The sequence below is a fragment of the Melanostigma gelatinosum genome (genome assembly GCF_949748355.1).
Source record: "Melanostigma gelatinosum genome assembly, chromosome: 10".
NCBI lineage: Eukaryota > Metazoa > Chordata > Actinopteri > Perciformes > Zoarcidae > Melanostigma > Melanostigma gelatinosum.
This window is the reverse complement of record NC_136643.1, coordinates 21,749,182-21,772,158: the sequence shown is the minus strand read 5'-3', so window position 1 is coordinate 21,772,158 and position 22,977 is coordinate 21,749,182. Positions and strand designations below refer to the sequence as shown.

The following is a 22,977-nucleotide window of genomic DNA, read 5'->3' as shown; positions in this document are numbered from 1 at the left end:
ATCCATGAGCTCAATTACATCTCTTCCCCCCCCAATATTACCAAAATGACAGTATACGTAATAAATATGTTTCAAGATTGATCAGCACTCATCATTGCTTTCAGGAATTATTAATAATACTGCATCAAAATGTAAAGTCCACAAACAGCCCCATAAAGAAAGTATTTATACACACAAGAAGCGTAGGAATAACGATTGAAAGACCTGAAAAAAAATCTAAACCATACGTATTAAATGACAAAGACGTATAGAAATATTTGGAGGACAACTGCAGTGAAAAAGATGAATAGATTAGTGTGCGGACCTCGGGACAGATCAATCGATACTCGTGAGCATTAGCGGCTCTCCGAAAACTGGAGGACAGAGACGCAGGATTTCCATTCTAACTCAATGATGGATAATCCCACCTTGAATAACTATGCGTATATTAAATGGGTCGCGAGCATTTAGTATTCTCGGTCCAATCTAATAATTGCTTGAAAGCGGATAAAAAGAGTGAACTATTAGTGATATTGCTAATTACTGAATAACCAATCAACCTAAGTGTTCCCTGAAAACGCTCCCAGAGTGAGAATGATAAATTCATTGTAATGCATGCTGGAAAGTTTGTGCTTACGTGTTGTATATGGTATACGTTTATAAGTGTGTGTGTGTGTGTGTGTGTGTGTGTGTGTGTGTGTGTGTGTGTGTGTGTGTGTGTGTGTGTGTGTGTGTGTGTGTGTGTGTGTGTGTGTGTGTGTGTGTGTCAGTGATAAACTAAGGTAATCTATCTTGCAATATGTCTTTGGGGACGTGGCTGATGAATTGAAGTGAATGCGTTTTGATAAATACCACGTCAGAGACGTCTGAACCAGGAAATAAACAAAAATAGCAACATTCATTTTTCTGTTAAATAAATCTCGAAATAAATACCGGTACGTTTATTTGTGTAGAACAACAATGGCTAAAACTCTATGTGTGGGTCTTTAGTTTAAGGGCAAAGGACACAACGACAATGTGTCATACTTTGCTTTTAGTTGTTTTGCTTTTTGTTCTAATGATGATTATATCAGAAGCATGACATTTACTTTCTTCAAGTATCATTTGTGCAAAGAGTACCTGATTCATGAACATAAGTGCAGTTATCTAACTGTACACATACAGTAGGCATTGGGGAAAGCACAACGAGTAACCGGAAAGGTGCAAACACAAAAGAGCAGACACATTCACGTGAAAACCAAGCGCGCACACACACACACACACACACACACGCGCAAACTAAAGCGCTTCACTGACCAACGTCCATGTGCAAACACACCCAGGTGGAGTGCGATAAATAAGTGCCACACTGCCTTATTAGTCCCAGTAGTATTCTAGGTAAGAACAGATACTCCCAGCCTTATTAACGAGAGTGTGAGTGTGTGTGTGTGTGCGCGTGTGCATGTGTGTGTGTGAAAGATGGGAGACGGAAAGACGGAGTGATTTCGAGGCTTACTGTACTCATTTGTGCGTGGCATTTAGAACGGAAGAGCTGCACCAGTAAATCTTTCTGGATAGAAATTAAATAAAGCAAGGCGACATAAGAGTAGGAGAAGAGAAGAAAGACGGAGAATTACTGCTGGAAGAGTACTTTCTTCCCCTCATCGCTCTCGCCGAAAGGCCAAGTGACAATTTGAACAATTACCCGGAGCCATTACCTCCCTCTGAACCTGGCTGGTTGAGCAGAGACAGACCTATGAGTGAGTGACTGAGCGACAGCGAAGGAGACAAAGTAAAGACAGTGACTGAGAAAATGACATGTGAGGAAGAGGAGCGAGTGAAACAGAGAGAATTCTTTTATTCAAAGTAGTCACGGCAAAATGAACCCCGACACTAAGCAGAGGGGGCTTGAATCGCCCTGTTTATTTCGGAATAACGGCCAGCTGTGCATTATCTCACTTAGTACATGGCTACTTACTAAAAAAAAACAATCCATAATTTGACACACAATATTGGTTATAAAATGGTTTTATAGTTTTGAAATTATTACAGTATTCAACAAAGTCGTGTAAAACAAATCTCCACACACTTATGGGTCCATGTTTTCGGTAGTAACAACATGAAACTACACAGATTTGTGGTTGGCTCTAATTCGGATGGTACGTTTTTGTATTTAACAAATTGGTCCAAGTTGGAATGAGCTCACAAGTGGCGGCGTGAGCAGGAAGGATCTGATCTCAGCCTTGAGGTCTCTCGTCAGTAGCAGATATTTTTATTTTTTTATTTTTTTTAAAGGGGAAATTACTTCCTGACGCATGTTTGAGTTATTTCTTTACGAGGCACAAACATCTGCACAGCCCGATCACAAACCACAAACAAGTCCATCATGAGTTCGTAAAGTTATAGGGACTGGAATTGCATTTGTTCCGACTATCTAAACGTGGGACGCGATGTGGGAGATGGTTAACAGCTTGCTAGAATGTTGCATTAAAGAAGCGGACCACCACAGCTGTAATGCTATGTGTAAAATGAGACAGGAAACCTGAGGAGCTAGCATGAACTGTAATAAAGAGAGAGTCCACAGGTGGGTTGAGGTCATGCACGCTATCATGCAGGCACACAGACGTATAAAACACCCAGACGCACACGGTCCGGACAGGCCTGCTGTGTAATGGACACGCAGTAATATTTCATATTGACGGGCGCAGGAGTGATGGCGTGCAGCGTAAACGGAGCGAAGATCTAAGGAATGGTAGGTGGGCTCACAACAACCTGATCTACATTCCTGAGCTTTGCATTACACCGGGTAAATAAAACGAAATAGATTAGCGCTGGCAGTTTAATAGTTATTAGTGACGAGTGCATCCAGGTGTCACCTCTGCTGAACTACGCGTCATGTCGCTGTCGGTTGTAGATCAGAGGAGATTGCTGGTCTTGTTTTTCTGGAGGATCATAAGACAATACCGTCAGTGTGGTTGGGCTAAATATTATCATTAACACTCAATGGACCTCTCTCTCCGTTCGTCCCTATGCGGCCCTTACATCTTCCTCATAAACAGCCTCATCTACCTCTGGTACTTTTTCCCCCTCAGTGAGGTTCAGACTGGGAGACCGGCCACCTCTGAGAACCAATCACATTCCCCAAAAGAACTGAACCTCGCAAACAGGTTATTCTACGGGGAATACGGCGGGGTTTAAAAAAAGGGATGTTTGTCCGGTGAGGAGCCCCGAGGGAGGAGGACTCACCACTCAGGAGTCCAATCAGGCAAGGAGGCCCTTTAACCGGTGAACTTGAGGGATTTATTGTGTCCAAGTATCTACAGGGACATGAAACCGTAACTATCGTAACAGAACCGTGTACTCGTCAGGCAATGTGTGTCTGTGTGCACGACTCTCTAGGGTAGCTGAGTTACTGAGAAGCTGTCAAAAATATGGAAGGTATCGTAAAGGGGTGGAAGAGGAGAAAAGAGGGGGGAAGAGGAGAGAGGTTGGTGTATTTCTTTCACACAGCAGACAGAAAATCATCCGTGGACGATAAGCATCTAATAAACTTATCTCCAACCTCCTATCAGATATGAAAGAGTAGAATCAGAAGAAGGAATAGGAAGAGAAATGAATACACAGATGGAGGAACGTTATGGCAAAGGACAGCATCAGATTAGATATGAAGTGAAGCAACTGGCTCCACAGTTAGAGAGGAAATAGGAGATGTCTTATCTTCAGAAAGGAGAAAATGGACAACATGGAGCAAAAGGTTAAACATCAGGCCCTCGGGTCAAAATGACGTAGCTCGTTTTGGAAGCTGGATTTAAATTATGAACGTTGACACTGGACCAAGATGTTGAAAAAGTGTGACGAAGGAGGAGAGGAGGGGGAGGAAGGAGCAGATGAGAAAGTGTGTGCCCTCTACCCTTTGGAACGAGAGAGAGAAGGGATGAAAAGAGAGAAAAGAATGGAGAGAGTCATCCGTCTTTGTTAGAGGAGTGTGATGTGACAAAGCATGTCTGGATTAGAGAGAACATGAGGACACCACAGGCACCGCTCACCCCCCCGACCTGTTAACTCATATATTACCGACACACAGGAACACACTGCGGCCATGTGTCACAAGTCACCAAACAGAGGATAAACGTTACTTCTTACCTGTTTTATTCGTACCAACACTGGATTCAACTTTTAACTGGTTGGGTGAGATAAAACGTATTCATTTACATTTTTATATTATGTAGGTATGAGATGTATAGGCTATAGTAAAACAGAGCAGTGAACCAAGCCAAAAGATAGTTTAATTACTTTCCACCTGATATCTGTGGAATTACTCTGAGTGCTTCTCTGAATAAAACATCCTCCCCAAAGACAAATCTGTACACTTGATGTACGGTGTATAAGTGAAGCTTTCCTACATACAGAACAAGGCCCGACTAAGGTTTCAGACATTTCTTAAATTACTTTTGGTACGGTTGGACTTCGTGAGGCACCTTTTATTTATGTCTCTATGGTCTTTATTGATTCTTTTGCGGTCATTCCAATGGAAGATACTTTTATCGGTGGTAAAAGAACAACGTGCTACGCTCTGAGCATTACCATTAAAATCAAAGTGTTTACCCCCTTGGGAGTATTAATGTTCATAGCAGTGTCTTTCCTCCTCTCAGCACTCTGTCATGGTGCAGCTCAACTCAGTCAGAATGCATTTTGATTGGCTGAACTGCATCACGTGATGTGATTCACTACCCATCAGCCTCTGCTGGCTGTTAAATTTAGTTTCACGATAGTCACATGCTTGCCCACTGACCAATCACAGCACACTCTGCACCTCGCGGGAAAGCTACAGACGAACACTGAGCGGCATGTAATGCTGACGTCATTATAGGCCGGCTAGCAGCCGCTGACACGTCAAAGAATACGCCCAACATGTCAAACTAAAGATCTGATTGGTTGAACACTATGACAATCAACAATATCGTCACCATGTACTTTAATCTGCACTGGCTGCAGGTGAGAGTCTGCAGGCCTCTGCCTCTGTTCTTACCTAGAGACACAGAGGTGAGATCTGATTTGATGAAAGCTCTACTTAAAACAAGCTGCACTGGAAGCAGAGCATCTGAGGAAGACAGTAGCTGTGCAATGAGAAAATAAGATAATGGGAAAAATATTTTTATAAATTATAATACATTATACAATATTAAATTATAAAATATATATATATATTTTATTTTTTTATTTATAGCTTTGTGATTCTGTTTAGGCCAGCAGAGAAGGCCTTGCAGGCCCTGACGGCCCGCCACTGCTCTCTGGGGAGAATGAGTTAATTTCACTGCAATGTGTCAATTCGATTCTTCAAGTCATTCTGAAGTGAATTGAAGTGAATGCTGTTCCGAGTGAAACGAAAGAAGTAAAAAACGCGGGTTACAAACTGCATCTTTTCGTCTCAGTGGTTGAGGGTCTTACCATCCCGACGGCCTCCTGATTGAGGGAGGGTCCGGTCTCTGTCGGCTGGGGGCTGAGGGCCGAGTCACTGCTGCTTCTCACCAACAGCGGGGTGTCTGTAAGAAAACACAAACACGTCTCATATGTGCAGGGAGCTTTGTGTGGCGTCTTTCTACTCAGGCGGAGGTGGATACCTGAAGATCAGTGACATGGTGACAATGTTTACTCTTCAAAGGTTTTTCTCCAACAGTGACACAAATCCACAACATCTACAACATGACAGCCAGTGTCCCTGACACACACACACGCACACGCACACTACTACCTTAAAAAAAGCTTATGCTATTTTGATTGGGCCATAGTTCAGCTAAATTCCAGTCTAATAATAATCTGTTAGATGACAAGATAGAGACCCGGAGCTCGTCGTGCCTCGCTACAGAGACGACTTTCTTTACGAGTGTCAAAGCACGACGAGGAACAAAGAGAGAGGAGAGATGAATACTTCTATGTTCTTAGGTTGACAAAATCCATTTCCACTCCGTCGTTGCAATGTGCCTGTGACATCAGTCCAAGTCAAAGTGTGCTTACTAACAAAAACAAGAACCTCCCGACATCCAGTGCTATTGTGGGACAAAATGTATGACATAGATTACAGACATGGAGGCTGCAGGACATAAAGCACATGGACTGCATATAACCACTGGACGTAGTCGCAGTGACGCCACCCTTTGGTTTGTGGACTGCCCTTTGGAAGCCTCGAGTTCGCCATCTTGGATTTTGACCGTCGACTTTTTGCAACCAGTGAACGGAAGTGACCATATTTGGAGTGATTGGACTGGACAGATTGTCTATTTATAACATCATGCTGTATGGACAAAGACTTAAGACCATAATCTCATGTTTACAATGTTTACTGAGGGAATAAATCAAGTGAGAAATAGAGCCATTTTCTCAAAGACAATTTGACTTCTTTTTGCAACCAGAAACACAAATATATGCATATGGATGTGTATTCATTTGGGCAGCTGCAGGTTTTAAGAAGACAAGCGTTTTACAGCTACAGTATGTAGAATTTACGACAAATCAAATACGATTATTTATTAACTTTTTAAAGATGTTTTTCTACAGAGCTATCTCAAACTTTCTGAGTCTTCAAACAGTTGTGTCTAAATGCCAAAGCAGACATACTGTATCTATACAAAGGCAGAATGGGCTTTGTCGAACAGATGCCTCAATAAGGCTCACTAGTACCATCTCCATGGCGACTCACGAAGGTGTGCGATCAGAAGCCCATTCCTGAATGTTGTTTTTCTGAGATGTGTATTGCTCCATGTGCTCATCAGGTCTGTGAGGAGCAGAACGTACGAGCCCTTCCTTTAATGTCCCTTCAGTGAGCACACTGGTGTTCATGCGTCCAAATGGCCAATAAGCGTCCGATTTGCAGATCTCTATGTGCGTGTTAAGTAACATATGATAGTGTCTCCATCTCCACATCTCATCAGCCCACTGCATAAAATCATCATTTAACCAAAGCTGATGGACGGCGCACGCCACGCTGCTTCCGCTGGAGCTTGAAGAAATAGTGAAATGGGAAGAAAAGTCAACACCGCAGAAAGCTATCCAAATAAATAACATTTATGACTGGAGGTAATATTATGATACGTGTGTGTGGCACTGCTCAATCCTCAAATCTACCGTCCCCATCAATCCATATATACATTAAGAACTCTGTCATGTTAGCCTCTATAGTTCCACTGGGATTAAAATGAGAACGGTGGTGGTGAGGGTCGGGGGGGGGGGGGTCCTCCAAATGAGTAGACTACTCAGAACACATGCCAAATGATATTTGTAGGGTCGTATATTGATTGTCACAAAATGGACCCTTGGTGCTCTTAAGACTGGCGGGGGGGGGGGGGGGGGTATGGATTACATCAAAGCCCTGATCAATTCATCTTTTTAAAGAGAGGCAATGAAAGACAGATAAATGACGAGAGGACAAAGGACCTAAACATGAGAAACAGTTGAAGGAAACGGATAAAAGAAAAGATAATCAGTGCGACGCAAAGACAAGATGCACTGAGTGCAATGAAAATTAAGATTAAAACACAAAACTACCAAAATTAAAGAAGCCTTTAAATATAATTGAATTCTATGCTATTATATTTCGCTTCGCTGTGAAACCTCATCTTCCCAGTTTTACATTGAAGCAGAAATACTGTGGTGAAAATGCTCCATTGTGTGAGGATGCATGCTGTCTGTATCCAGTGGCACATTAGGATGAATATCAACGACCGTCGAGGGACAAATGGAGACACTATTACGTCCTTATACATGGAGGCATTCCGAGATTAATAGTTTTCCACTAGATTTGGCAAAATGCAGTGTCAGCTTTAGATCACCTGGTAATCCCCACCACCCGGCTTCACTGCAGCACCAATACTATAAAGAGCTGTGGGTCTCTCTCTTTTCCCAGTTTGTACAACCTCAATTCCTTTCCTCATCTCCTCTCCTCACGTCTTATTCCCCCCATGGGAGATGCGAGCAGAGGAGGCGAGGAAGAGATACAAGGAGACGAGGCAACGGGCATTTAACAAAATGAGACATCCTGTGAGCAGTCATTTTAAAGAGACGTCAGGAAAAGCACGGGGCTTAGTAGGAACTTAAAGATGGCTTCCTTTTTTGGGGTTACTAACACCATTAAAGACATTCAAGGCTTCCTTCTAATCAAATGTCCCAGTAAGCGCTGACGGTGTGACAGTGAGCCAGCATGAACAATACCAGGACCCTGGAACTGAAGCAGCTAAATGGAATTCAGCCATGATTCATTTGACCATTCACACCTGTGCTTTTCTTACTCAGACAGGTCTAAATATCCTCTGTGAGATATGCTCGTTTCTGAACTCTTCAAAATCACATAGCCCAACTAATGTATATGATGTCAAGTGCTGGACACTTGACATTTCTCTCAAGATTCTTGGAGTGACAACAATTACAGCGGCTGCTCGAGTCACGGTAAGCGTGCCACTCGAAAAAACTACCTTTAATCAGCGGCGATGCTTCATTTTGAGCAGTGGTGCTCATCGGCACTACTACACCAATGCTTCGAACTCTGTAGGAGTCCTCCTTGGATTCAAGTGTGAAACCTCATGTGAGCTAGTAGTCAACAGTGATGGAGAGAGAGAGAGAGGAGAGAGGGGAAAGGAGAGTGAGAAGCAGAAACAATGAACAGGAGACGGAGGGAGAGAAACAAGTGGTTGGAGTCGGAGGCAGAACATAAGACAGCGATAGAGGCCTGAAGCCTGACCTTCTCACACCGACAGTGAGAGTCTCCAGAGCTCCGTTACCTCTAATCTACCATGACAGTCACACATTACTACTAATCTCTGCTGACAGGCGACCGCGCTGAAACAGACTAAACTTCCTGTCTTAACAGTGTCTGGATCATACAGCTTCACTCAGGAAGGTCGTACAAGCCCAAATGTCAATTATGTTCAAAGCTAGTAGTATAGATGCAAGATACACGCTTTCTGCTGTAGTAGACTTGCTACGGGAAATTATATTTATTACAAGAAGGGCGTCGGGAAATAGGAATAATCGGCTGTACCAAATTGTGATTTTTGATTCGGCGTGTGAGTCCTTGAGCTCAGTAGACCGCGTCACGTCCTTCAGGCTGACTGAGAAATTCAAACAGCATCATCAAAAACAACAAGTCAAGAAACTTAGCTGATATCCTACTTACGATAGATGGATGAGCTTTATCACACTTCATTTGGCCCGTTAATGACATTCTGAAAACAACCTCGACAGATCCGTGTTCAACGAGATGGATGGTGCCAAGTCTACGGAGTGTGCGGCAAAGCTGATCCAGAGTCTACCATTCATAACTAAGTGGAGTCTGTCATTAGCCGACGGAAAAGTGACGCCTTTGTGTTTTAGCGAACTGTAGGTACACCCGATCCATCACCCGGCCGGTTTGTTATGTTGACGCAGAATTACATTTGGTCAAGTTTTACGGTGACAGCTGTAAGCCATCTCACGCTCACATCTACAATACCTCCACTGGACAGCCACTTGACTTGACATAAGACAGACAGAGATGAAGGAAGGGCGACAAAGAGGAACTAGGAGAGAGGGGGGGGGGGGAAGTCTATTCCACGTTACAGTAAGCAGACGCAGACATCAGAGTCCGTCCCGCCGCCTGACATTACACATACACTTCCTGTCCTCTCCTTCCTCCGCTTCTCCTCATCCGACTCTCTTTCATCCTCAATCCCTTATTCTGCATCTCAGAGACATGTCAGCTGTCCTCATCCTGTTTTAATCACTGTCCTGCAGAACATGCCCATAACGTCCTGACCTTTATCTGCACTGTAATTCAAAGTTAACATCATTCCGATTGTCGAGGATAGGGTAATAACAAGAATATACCGCACCCAATAAGCCATAACCCCATGGCAAACATGTACTTTATTATTTCCTTCTTCCCTTTATGTTTCAATTTACAGATTATTAATTGTAGCCGTCTATCCATCCCTCCAGACTGGTGTCTTGGGACTTGATTCCTACGCGTCACCGACGCAGCCTTGCAGTCTACCTCCACATCACGTTTCAGTCCCTGTGAACCTGTTTCTTGTCTAACATCAGTGGTGACATTGACCCGTCTATGCACTGACCTACAGCTTACATCTCTAAAGGTAGAATCAGAGGTTTCCCGAAGGACTTTTTTGATTCTTTGTTGAGTCAGAGGAGCTCTTTGAAAAAGCATTTAGACCATGTGTCAGTAAGCCAGAGTCCCAGAAGCACAGTGGGGATTTCTGGCACAACTACACCTCATATCAAAGCAAAATCAGAAGAATATTAAGTACAACGTTATTGTTTTTATACTGTGCGTGTAGCTAGACTGCTGATCTCTTCATTACATAATACCAGCCGAGTCAGCAATGGGGGAAGTACTGGAAATACTTGGAGTATTTGGTTGCTCAGAGGCAGAGCGGTCATAGTTTGCCAGAGATAACAAGGACTGGCTTGTCGTCATAAGAAAAATACATTGTCTAATTTGGACAAATGTGATGACAACTGCAAAAGCCTAACTGATGTTACGCTCATTGTTCTTCCTCTAGAGAGCCAGTACATTATATCTTTGAGCTCAGTACTGTAGCTGGAGTGAATTCAGTTTATATTACACCTGAGGAGAGGCAAACGTCTTCATGCTTGTACAATTTGTAAAACTCTTGAAATAACCTTAAGTATACAAATCTCCTGTGAATGAACATTAAGTACTAAAAGTAAAGTGTATACAAAGCATGTAGCAATGAAGAAGAGCGACCAAACGTCAACCACTCAAATCTCTAAATCTAACTCTGAATTGTCAGACATCACTGCCAACATGTGTCGATCTTAAAAACATAAAGATTCTCTTTGATTTGATGTTCGGGCCGTGGGTTAAATGCCACGTCAAGGTCGAAGTGAGTCACTACCAAAACAAACGTGCAGTAAATAAATGAACAATGACTCACTGGTCTTGAGCGCCGAGGAGTTGACTTCAATCTCTCCCCCCGCGACGGGCTGGAAGACGGAGAGCTCAGACTGGTGGAGGTCGGGGCTGGGGGCCGGCCTCGTGTTGGCCACGCCCCTCTGCTGGGCTTCCTGATCCTCATACACAGCCATCAGCTGCAAGGTGACGAAAAGAAAAACACACAATGTCGCCGGTTATTTCTTTCAATTCTTCTGTTCTTTTCATCCATTATGAACACAGCATCAGAGAGGAGCAGCAGGAGCTCCACTCACAATCACTCCAGCTTTTTCTATGTGCTGCTCTCCACTTGCACTGAAAGTAAAACCCCTCCAATACGCTTAATCCACTGCAATCCAAATGCATGCATACAGTACAATGCAAAGATACATTTGGAGCGAAAACGAATGCACACAAAGAAATTGAACCAAGAAAAAATTCACAACATTGATTAGAAATTTCGTGTGCCTTTGTTTTGAACACGATTTCTGCGTTACCTTGTGGATGAGGACGCTATAGAGGACGTCCAAGGAACCCAGCATTCCTACAACAGAGTGTGTGTGTCCACTGTGTCTCCCCCCTCTGCCCTGCTAGCGCTAACTGCGTTATATAGAGGAATCCCTGTCTATTGAGTATTGCACTGAGTCTGCGTTTAGCCTAACATAGCACAGAGCTTGTCAACACGGTGTTCTAGGGGCCTCCACGCAAAAAAAACCTGAATAGACCTGTGAGTGTGTGTGAGTGTGTGTGTGTGTGTGTGTGTGCGCACGCTTCATGTCTATAGTGGCCAAGAGTACAGAAAGGGGACTTTGCCAGTAAAGCCAGAGGCTTCCTGCTACATCGGAACCCAACAGTGTGCAACGTACTCTCTCACTCATACGGACATGAGCACACACATGCACGCTACAGGCGCCTAAACCATATGAGAGTGTGCAAACTAGTGTATACACACACACACACACACACACACGCGCACACACACACACACACACACGCGCACACACACACAGATGTGAGTCACTGCACTGTGATTTGCTGGCTGGCTCTTTTGCACAAGAAAGCAGAAAAAACAAAACAACGATGCCAACATTATGAAAATGTAATTCTAAAGCCATGCCAACATTTTAGACTAAAAGCTTACGCAGGTGCTGGTACAGAAGTCCAGCGACAGCATCTTTTTTTTTTCCAATGCCAACCTGATGATGAAAGCAGATTTTCACTGGAAGTTTCTTCATTGGGCTTTTGATGACGTCTTGGTCTTGCTGCCTGTCGATCCCTCTCTAGCTCGGAGTCCTTTTTTAAGGGACTCGTGTCACTTAATGCACCTGCAGGCCCTGCAGCACTTGTTGAGGTGAGGCTGAGTGTTGAGGCACTTACTCTGATACTTCGCCTTGATCTGCTGTGGCTTGGATTGTACCCACATCCGTGTGTCACTTCAGACAAAAGATCAAAAATGAAACTTATTTTCCAAAGTTTTTTCTTTTCTTTTTTATGTGTGTATGTCTGTGTGTAGATTTACTTACTACATATATGTGCTCTTTCTTTCCAGCGTGACCTCACCAGGCAGATAGAAGAATAATATGAAGTTATACAATATCACACCTTTCTTATCCATCTATATCTCACCAAGTATTCGCCACAACCAGTCTCTCACACATTTGTGTTTTGTCACACTGCCCTTCTCCATCTAACACGCATCTTTCTCTGCGTCTTCTCTTTCCTCTTATCACAAATGTCCTCTGACTTCTTTTTGCTTTTCCTCCTAAGCAGCTTATTGTTACCTGGTATCTCCTTATCTCCTCATCTCCTACCCCCTCTTCTGTCTCAGCACTTACACCTCTCTGTCATGAGTGTAAAACCTTTTAATTTGCGGACTACTTATAGCTAGTATTCATCACTTACAAGGCTATTGCTTCCAGATAAATACACACACACACACACACAGAGGTGGGAGAAATTCTTAAAAAAGAACATCTGAAAGAATGACAGCAAGAAAAATGGTCAGACAAATTCAACATAGTGTTGCTGAGTCTGTTAAAAAAAGCAGATTTGGAAAGAAAGGGCCGACAGACAGACGAGCGATTAGGACTTTGCCTCTGTTCTCTTTGACAGGAGACTCAAAGACCTGCCAAGCAAAATGACACTGCATCATGAGGGAGAGAGGGAGAGAGGGAGAGAGAGAGAGAGAGAGAGAAAGGTGAGACTGCACAGACTGAGCCAAAGCACGCAGCGAGAAAGACAGAAATGGGCGTGGAGGATGTGATGGCAGAAGCCGAGGCAGAAATGTAATGATCATAATGAGGGGGACTGACAGATGTGCTGCGCTGTAAAGCACGTAAGAACTGCGGGATGTCAGAGAGTACGAGCAAAAAGCAAACCTGAAGCTTGAGATTGTCTGAGAGTGTCACCGTGTCAAGTGTGAGTGCAATGATGTGTCCATTTTCAGCAAAATGAAAAGTTACACGCTGCCAAGTCCGTCTCTGTTCCTCTTCCACCACAACCCGTTATTCCCACTCAAGACTGGAAGTATATTGTAAGCTCAGGAGAGCTTCCAGGCACAGTGCACTTCAGATGTTTTTAATCGTCTAGGCATCGAGCACCACTATCAACGTGTGTCTCTGCATTGCTATTGTATGTGGCATTTAACCCTTCTCATCAGCTATCCTGTCAATAACATCAACAGACTCACAGATAGAGATGCTGGTAAACTTCAGATTGTTTTCTGTCTCAGCTTCCTGTCGAAACACACATTTTACTTTGATCGGGTTGCTGACAACATCGTGTAAAAAAGCCTTCATCCGTCCGCTTCAAATGCCTCCGAGCGAGGAATAAGGCTTTATTTTGCCTTCATTTGGGTTCATGAAGAGGCGTTCAAGTTAAAAAAATAAAAGAATAAGAAGAAAAGAAAATAGACATAATGCCTCCAGCCACGGCTACCACCAGAACAAAGGCATAAAACACACAGTCAGTGAGTCCAACTTATGACCAGACTAAGCACATCTGTGACCTGTGTTTTGCCAAATAAAAACATAATCATCCATGACTCCATTTGGGTTGTCAACTGTACAATAATTGTGTTCAGCTCTAATTAAAAGCAGACATAAACCCAGGGGTTGAACACTAACGTAGCTCAATCTTTCCCCCTACGGTTACTTCTAAGCTTCCTCTCCATCCCTTCTGCACATCCTCATATGTATAGTCACTGTGTGGTCAATATCAGGTTAACACCGGTTACCGAGGACAAGTAGAGGCTAGTGGGAGGTACTTTGGTGTGTGTGTGTGTGTGTGACTACCTGACCTGAGAGCTTGGATCAATCAACAGGCTTGACCCAACAAGCCAAAATCAAACACGTCCACCCAGACACCAAGTCTGAGCCACACTTTTCCTCTGGACCATCGCCAGTGAGATAGAAAGATGTATCCCATATATGTGGCCTGTTTGCATCGTTTGTGAAGGATTTTCAGGGTAACAACAGAACTGGAGCCAAAATATAAAATTCTTATGTAGCGGGAATTTGTTTGAACTTAAAATTTCCAATGAGAGAAATACATTTACATATATTGTACATACATGTAAACGTAAATGTGCAAATGAGACAACTGTATTGTGAATTTGTCTGCATCAAAACACATAATATGTGATCAGAAAGAGAGCAGACACCCACACAGGTGTTTTTAAATCATTCAGGCTGATTAGGCATCTAGTCAGGCTGCAGGTGGGAGGAGCTATGCTGACAATGACGAGGTCATTAAACTCCATCTACCAATAAGATGCCAGTCCAGCACAGACTGTACACACCTACATAGTCTTGTCTAATTAGACACCATAAGTGAAAACACCTGTATGGGTGCAAGACTGCGTAGAGACTTCATGGGTCCAACTGGGGTATTGATATTGGATGATTTACTTGGCATTAACTTTGGACATTAATTGTTTACTGTACATCATCAAATATGAACGTGTGGGGCCAGAGAAAGACACACGCTGTCAGTTTAATGCTGGATTGTTTATCTACAGACAGACTCACTGTGCTGAGTGATGAAAAAGACATAATGCAATCGCTATCCTTGTAAATACCAACACGATTTACAGAGAACAGCCTGCAGGGGTGTTTAGAAGTTTAGCTAACTCAGGTGATCAACATTAATTGACTACAGCTAAAAAAAAATTAAACATGAGAGGCTAGCGAACAGCAATAATGCCCTCAGCATCTCAGTGTGTGTGTGTGTGTGTGTGTGTGTGTGTGTGTGTGTGTGTGTGTGTGTGTGTGTGTGTGTGAGTGAGAGAGTGAGATGGAGAAGTGCAGAGTTGGTTCCTTTCCTTTTATTAAAATTAAAAGAGCACATGAAATTTAGATAGGTAGATTAATCGCAGTTCAGGATTTAAGTGCACAACGTGGCATCGATACTCACACACACTCACTCACACACACACACACACACACACACACACACAACCATACCCTTTATAATCGGGTCGATTAGGACCTGATTGATTGCTTTGGCGTGGATCGATGAAACGCTACAATCAGCCAAATGCATGAGCACACAGCGAGTGCACACACACACACACACACACACACACGCACACACACGCGCACACACACACACACACACACACACACACACTCAAAACAATCTTTAAATATGCTTAAGCTATCTGTACACCACTGAGCTTTGCTTTCCACTCATGTCCACTTACCATAAAAAACAATAATCTATGCTGTTCAAGTGCATGTGTGTGCTTTGACACCTTATGCAGTATCTTCAGCAATGACCACTCCATCACTATAGCTGGGTGAGGTGGCTACACCTGTCCATCATATGTGGAAAGTGTGTGTGTGTGAGTGCTTTTACTGACGTAACTGTTCCTCGTAAGAAAGAGAGCATGTTCGATCACTCAGTGACGCGCACGCACGCACACACACACGGTAGACTGACAGCACCACCTAGCTCTACACTACAGAAGCTGCATCTGAAGTGCATCTTGAAGCCCCCAGGCCCCCCCCCCATGTTATTGTGTAATTTATGTGTTTCCTAACTAAACAAAAGAACTGTTTTCTGCCTGTGAGAAGCAAAGAAAGAAGGAAACAAAGTAATTCAATGACTTTGTTGTTATCCGTCTTTGTGTACCTGTCTGTCTCTCTCCGCTCAAAGGAAGGAAAGCTGAGTGTGGAAGCGACGGCTCAGTGCCTTGTGCTTTGTGTTTGGAATGTTTTAAACACCGTCCTTCCGCTGCGCTGCTACATCCACACCCCTCTTTGATGTAATCGTGACATACCCTTGATGCAGCTCTTTGCGGTGCACCCACAGAAGACTTTAGCAGCTCTGCTAATCTGTCCACATTAGGTCACCCGGCTGGGCATACGGGCCCCTCTGTGAAGACGCTAGCATGAGAAGTAACTTTGAAAAGGCATTTCTGTGCGATGGCCGTAAAAATAATTGTGCAGCTCACAAAGAGAATATGAATGAACCCTGAGGCGGGTCAGCTCTTCTATGCTAGGCTATGTACGAGTTGGCCTTTTCGTCTTTCATCAGCAGATATTTTAGCCCGGTTTGCCCCTCCGGCTTCACTTTGCCTTCTTCTCTTTTGCTTCCTCCCATTTCCCCTCCCTTCCCTTCCCTCTTCTCTGGTTACCTCCTCATACTGTTGCTTCCTCTCCTTTACCCCGTCTCCTCTTTCTCTGCTGCTCCCGGTCTCCCTCTCCTCTCCCTTGGCTTCTTCGCCTCCTGTAACCTCCTCCACAGCTTGCCTCTCCAGCTGTCCTCCTCTCCCCTCTGAGTTGTAGCGGTTCCTCACAAATCGGCAGATGTAAATCATCATGTTCTAGCACTTTGCTCTATTGGAAACACCCACGAAGCAACAAAGAGCTCATCGATTAGCACATGAATCTGATACACCCGCGCTCACTCCCTCGGTCTCCGTACTCTAATTCCTTATTCTGTTTTTTCTTTCTTGTTTTCTGCTCTTGTGGTCTCTCGAGTCAAACACCAACAACAATAGATCAATGCACAGATAAGAAAACACACAAATACCCCGTGAAAGCGTTCACTTAAGCACCGCCGTAAAAAGGACAAATATATTCACACACACACACACACACACACACAGTGACCTCTCCGCTGTGATCGATCCACCGCCATGGTAATCCATAACCAGGACGGTGTCATCTCCGAATGGAGAATATGGATGAACGAAATTCACCTGCTCAGCAGTTTGAAGTGATCGTGTGTGTGTGTGTGTGTGTGTGTGTGTGTGTGTGTGTGTGTGTGTGTGTGTGTGCTGACCCTCCATTGATTTGCAGTCACCTCGCCTCTCAGTAGAGCATGAGAAATCCAGATGAGACAGACAGGACGAAAGAGACGAATAGGGGACAGAAATACTGTGAAGTATGAAAAACAGGGTCATAAAGACAAAGAGGGAGGGAGAGAGAGAGAGAGAGAGAGAGAGAGAGAGAGAGAGAGAGAGAGAGAGAGAGAGAGAGAGAGAGAGAGAGAGAGAGAGAGAGAGAGAGAGAGAGAGAGAGAGAGAGAGAGAAAAAGACAGACTGTTTACACAGACAGCAGAAGATACTTACTGGCAGATGTTATATAGACGTATTATTGCGAGACAGAGAGAGCAGAAACGATTTGAACTGTCAGAAGTAGAACATCCTGCATCAGCACCAGCAGTTCAAATGCTCAGTGACTTTGTGAACTTCAGACAGGCAGAACTTCAGTGTCTCACGCAGACGAAATATAATGGCTACTTGAGTTTCCTCAGTAATGCAGTCAGAGCTTCCACATGCCTGCATCCATATTTGCATGCATGTGCGTGATTTCATACGCACTGTATGATGTATTCTTGCTTGTGCATGAGGAAGAAAGCACGCCGTTGGGAGTGTGTGAGCCATCATGAACCGCCATGAGGCTGTGCGGAGACCACACTCGGCCATATGGAACGGCATTATGGAGACACACAATGGCACAGATGGACACGTTCTGTGCAGGGCGGGCCGTATATTCTCAACGATCCACCAGCAGCAGCCTGAACGTGAACCAGAGGGGCCCGTTGACCGGAGGAGCCGGCGCAGGAGTCACCCACCGGGAAGAAAATGTGGATCAAAGCAGTGGTGTTTTCAAGGTGGATTTATTATTCACAAAGTTATTTTGGTACGTAATTACAGCAGGTCTGAAATGTTAATGATTTACTGATGTTGAAGCGCTATGCGGAGCCTCTACAACAGGGGTGTCAAACATACGGCCCGCGGGCCGGACCCGGCCCGCCACGTCATTTTATGTGGCCCGCGAATCCGCCAGCAAAAAAAAAAAAAGAATAATTTTTTTTTTTTTTTTTTTTTACAAAAATTTAAAGTTAGATGTGAAAATAAAAATATCCCCATGGTCGAAATTATGAGATAGAAAGTCGAAGTGATGAGATGGCATGTTGTCTGTGTGCCGACATTAAAACTATCACAACAGGTGGACAGGAGATGCAACAGCCCATAAAGAGGATTTCCAACAAGTTTCTCAACATGCGTACTTCTCTGTACTGAAACGTCATCAGTCTCAGCCCAAGTACTGTTCCAATTCAAAGTTCACATCGAGCCAAGCACGGCCCTAATGCCCGGATGTGGCTCGCTCTGCCCATTTTACCCGGGATGCATCGGAGGTGACTTGTCTGTACTTGGGACAGCCAAATATCCCAGAATGCATTTTGCACCAGCAACAGGAAACAATGGCGGAGGAGAAATCACACAACTGGAAGTACGTGTTGTGGAAGTCACAGATATCCCGGGAAACTAAACTAACTATGTTAGGAGTACCGTAGTTACATTTACACCGTCTTACATTTACAACCGGCCCTTTGAGGGCGACCGTGATGCTGATGTGGCCCCAGAGTGAAAATGAGTTTGACACCCCTGCTCTACAAGTAGTCAGTGTTCAAACCAGCATCAAGGTCTAGTGTAAAGCTCTCCCGTCCCCTGATAGCTCATTTATCCAGCCTTCCTTTCCTCCCTCCTCGCCTTTCTCTCCCGCATCTTATCTCATTCAATTGGCTCTCCACGTAACAATGGATGTCTGAGTGGCTTTTCAAGTAGGATTTGCTGTCTGTCAGATGTGACTGATTAGGCTACACACACACACACACACACACACACATACATACACACCGTGTTCTCGCTCACATACATGCAAACACGGTTTCACACTCGTACACACAGAATGTTTTGATGGTGTTTATCTCGGGCTTAAGCAGTAATAACTGTCAGCTGACGGTTCTAAACCTCCATCAATTCAGCACAGACGAGAATTAAGAGAATAGATTGTATCACACCTTCTACTGGTACGTATATCTCTTCTCAAGATGGACCGACAAAGTCAGAGGAAAACATGATTTCCGATTTCATTAATTATGTTTTTTTTATTCTAGAGAAAATGGAATGTCCTAAAAATTCCGTTGTAGCTTTAAAGCGTTGAAAACTTTCACCATGTTTGGTGGAGGCTCGCTGTCCTGTTCTATGCATCCGGGGGGTGCCCGCTCTACACATTCACATGTCTATAATCTGTAACCACTTTGGGGATTAGCGGGTTAATTGTTGAAAGGTTGTCTCCTGACCCACAGACAGCTTATCTGCTCCAGAGCTGAACGAGAACAATCCATCTCACCGTGTCCCTTCAGACCAGAGCGAGGGCAAAGACACTTTCAACAACATCCACCAGTTCTACCCGAGAAGGAATAACTTCATGAGTTTGTAAAGCCGTCACCATGAAGCAGCTCGCTACGGGTTATTCTTAGTTTGCTGTGCGTCCTCGGAAAACATGAGGAGCTAAATTCAACGTTGTACGGACAAAGACACTGCATCACAGAGTCTATTATGTGTTACAGGAGTTAACGGTTGTGTGCATGGTTGGACTGATTTGAGGGACTGTTTTCTGCTGATGTTTGCACATTTCATCGTTACCGAATGTTGTTGTTTACGACGACACTGTGTGATCACGAACATCAAACCTCGTCATGCTTCCATACAACAACGGCTCTTTGATTATTGAACACAAAACGAACGATACTTTGATTTTATGAACGATGCAGCGTCGGGTTGAACGTTGTCATATATCGTAGAATCTAGTGTTGCCATATTAGTGATTATATTTCCCACTCTCTGAAAACGTTCAATATGCAGACAATTCAAATGTGATATTTGCTTGTTTTATTGCTCCAAGCTACTTTTTCTTGTGGCCTTAGTGAATCTTTTAGACATCGCAACTCTTTAGCAGCAAGAATCAGGTTGTAAAATCATGTGAACTTTAAAACCTGTGCTTATAGCACCGGCATGCACAATGACCAGGTCCTCTCCCAAGCATCTGCTGAGTGCCAAAGATAAAGATTTTAAATACTCAACATCATCGTACTTGGCAGCTAAGCTTAACTGCGAGTCCTTGCCGGCGGTGGCAGGAGGGTTAGGGACAAATTGAGGCTTGATGGAGGGAACTTTCTGAAAGGGGATTTCAAAAAAACAAAGAACAAACAGTAATCAAACTGTACGATGAGTATAAAACAAGTAACTTTGTATCACGGTGGTGTCTTGCCAGCTGACGGACATTGAACTAAGATTAGATTTGATGAAAACACCTCTGACATCGCATTCGCTTCAGCTCCACTTCTCACGGATTCTTCCCATTTTATTTCCTGTCTTACCTCCACCTCCCCAAGGTGAATGACAGAAAGTATGTGACGCCTCCACAGACAACTGATGATCTGTGTGTGTGTGTGTGCGTGTGTGTGTGTATAGGAGTTAGGCAATTAAATGAGCCTGTTATCATCACTCACACATTCAGGGACAGGTTCACTCTTTATAAAGCTCTCACCGCCCAGCGCATTACTCTGTCAATGTATGTAAATCTTTCTGCTAACTGCTGGTAGCTTTGTGTGTCTGTGTGCACACACACACACACACACGCACACACACACACACACACACAATAAATCTCTCCTGGACACACGCACACATCACCCACTGCTTCTCTTTATAAAAGGTTGAGATGAGAGGTGGTCCTCCTAACATCTCTATGATTGAGGTGAAGAGTAAAGCTCATACCCAACACAGAGTGATTACATTAGTCTCCAAAAAGATCATATCTTCTATTCACAAGACCGTGAATCAAATCCGTCTGGACACTAAATGATGTGTACTTAAAGGGACAGTCCACCTTAATACAGACTACACACTGCCAATAGCGCAGCTGCTAAATTCTGTCGATGAAGTTTCAGATTGGCATACAAATTCTCGGGTCAATTTGCACAGGTTTTCTTGAAACAGCCCGATGCATACCATCTTCAAAGACTTCTGAGGCTGTGACTTCAGGTTTTTACGTCATTAGATCAGGCAGCACATTATGATGTCTCAGTGTAATCATCTGGCAGGTCTTTAGGGGTTCCATGTGCGGGATTTAAAAGCTGCTTTTCACCCAGAAAGATCTCAGCCATACTGCCAATTTACGTGTCATATGTGTGTATTAGCCTACGACTGCTGCATTTACATATCCAGTATTCAGACAAATCCTTCTGACTGAATGACAGCCTGACGTGCGGCCGTGGCCTCATGATCAGGAGCCCACTAAATAGTTTCAAAACCCTCTAAAATGTCTAATGCGGTACCAGAAAGGCCACACATCAGCCCGAACACAAAGATTATTTTCCCAATTCCTGAAAATGTGATGAACTCCGAGCAGCTTGTAACCTGAAGAAAAAGAACAAGAACAGACAGAATAAACAGCAGTGAATTGGGCTGAAAATGTGCCTTTTTTTATCATTCGTTCCTCAACACCTGTCCTCTGTGTGTCTGACCACACAGTCTGACTGACACACGAGCATACGATGGACCGCCGCCGAGTCATCAGGTTAAGTGAGTCTATCGCCCCCCTCTCAGGTACTTCATGAAGATAATTCATCAGCACAATGAATGTACGAGGAGGAGGACGGCATAACAATAACAATTAGCAACACACACACACACGTTTTCACGCAGTACTGTGTATCATCTATTCTAGGTGGGTCCCAGGTGCAGCTGTGTTTTCTTAATTAAGACCCAAGGTCCATAAAGACCACAGGCTTCATGGTTTATTATATTCATAATTAACCCTTTCCCTCGCAGCCTCCCTCTGTGTTTCCTTTCAATCCCTCCGTTAACCCCTTCTCTGTCGCTTAAAATCAATCTTCCACACCCTGCTGGTCGGCCGCCTCATGCTGCGACCTCGTGCCCGTCTCACACACTGTCGCCCTTAACCCCGCGTTTGTCTTCATATCGCCATCTCAACCACAATTCTTTAATTACCAGCCTCTCTGTGTCTTTTCATTCACTCCAGCACTTAACCCCTTTTTTCTCCTCCCGCTCCCCCTCTCTTCATGCGCTCTTTCAAATTGCGCCTATCTGTCTCTTAATGCTCTCACTGCCAACGCCTCTCTCCTTCTCCCTGGCTTTCTGTCTCACCCTCCATCCTGGTACACTCTCGCAAACGCCATTACTCAATTAACCCCCCCACGCCGGTTCCTGGCTAAGGGTCAACATATGTTTCAGGTCTGGATCATATCTGTATGTGCCTTTGACAAATGAAGAGTCCACGTACACACACACACACACACACACACAGACACTCGTGTGCACTCTTGAGGTGTGACTCAGAAATGATTGGGTTCATTAGAGAAAAGGGTGAAAGAAAGAGGTGCGTGGTGGAGGGGGAGGAAGAAGGGGGCTAGAGGAAGCAGACGAGTGGAGGCCAAGATGTTCCTAAATACTAGAAGAGGACTGGGGACATGGAGAGAGAAGAGCTTTGTTCAATAAATAAGACCTGAAGGAGAAAAGTCTGTAGTAGTGCAGGAAGGAAGGGGACAAAAGGGTGTTTATGGGAACGTTGTGAGCAGATTAACAGGCGGTGTTAATCAAGATGGACAAGGTGTGAAGGTAGAAATAATTTGAACAAATGGAGGCAGTCGTGTGGGGCAGCACACAGGAAGGAGTCGACGTGGAGTCGGTAGAGAGGACACAGCGGGCGAGTGCAGAGAGGGAGAGTTGAGGAGGAGGAAGGGTCGAGGTGAAGGT

General features: G+C 44.2%; 1 protein-coding gene across 3 annotated transcripts in view; it reads right to left on the bottom strand.

Annotated features, from left to right (window-relative positions):
- LOC306783490 (partitioning defective 3 homolog B-like) overlaps positions 1-22,977 on the bottom strand; it is a 164,182-nt gene that overhangs the window by 122,344 nt on the left and 18,861 nt on the right. For all 3 annotated transcript variants that reach the window (XM_079277159.1, XM_079277158.1, XM_079277160.1), the window contains 2 exons: positions 10,902-11,055; positions 5,407-5,501 (listed from right to left, as the gene is read on the bottom strand). In XM_079277159.1, coding sequence (XP_079133285.1) covers positions 5,407-5,501; positions 10,902-11,055 — 249 coding nt within the window. The remainder of the gene's footprint in view (positions 1-5,406; positions 5,502-10,901; positions 11,056-22,977) is intronic.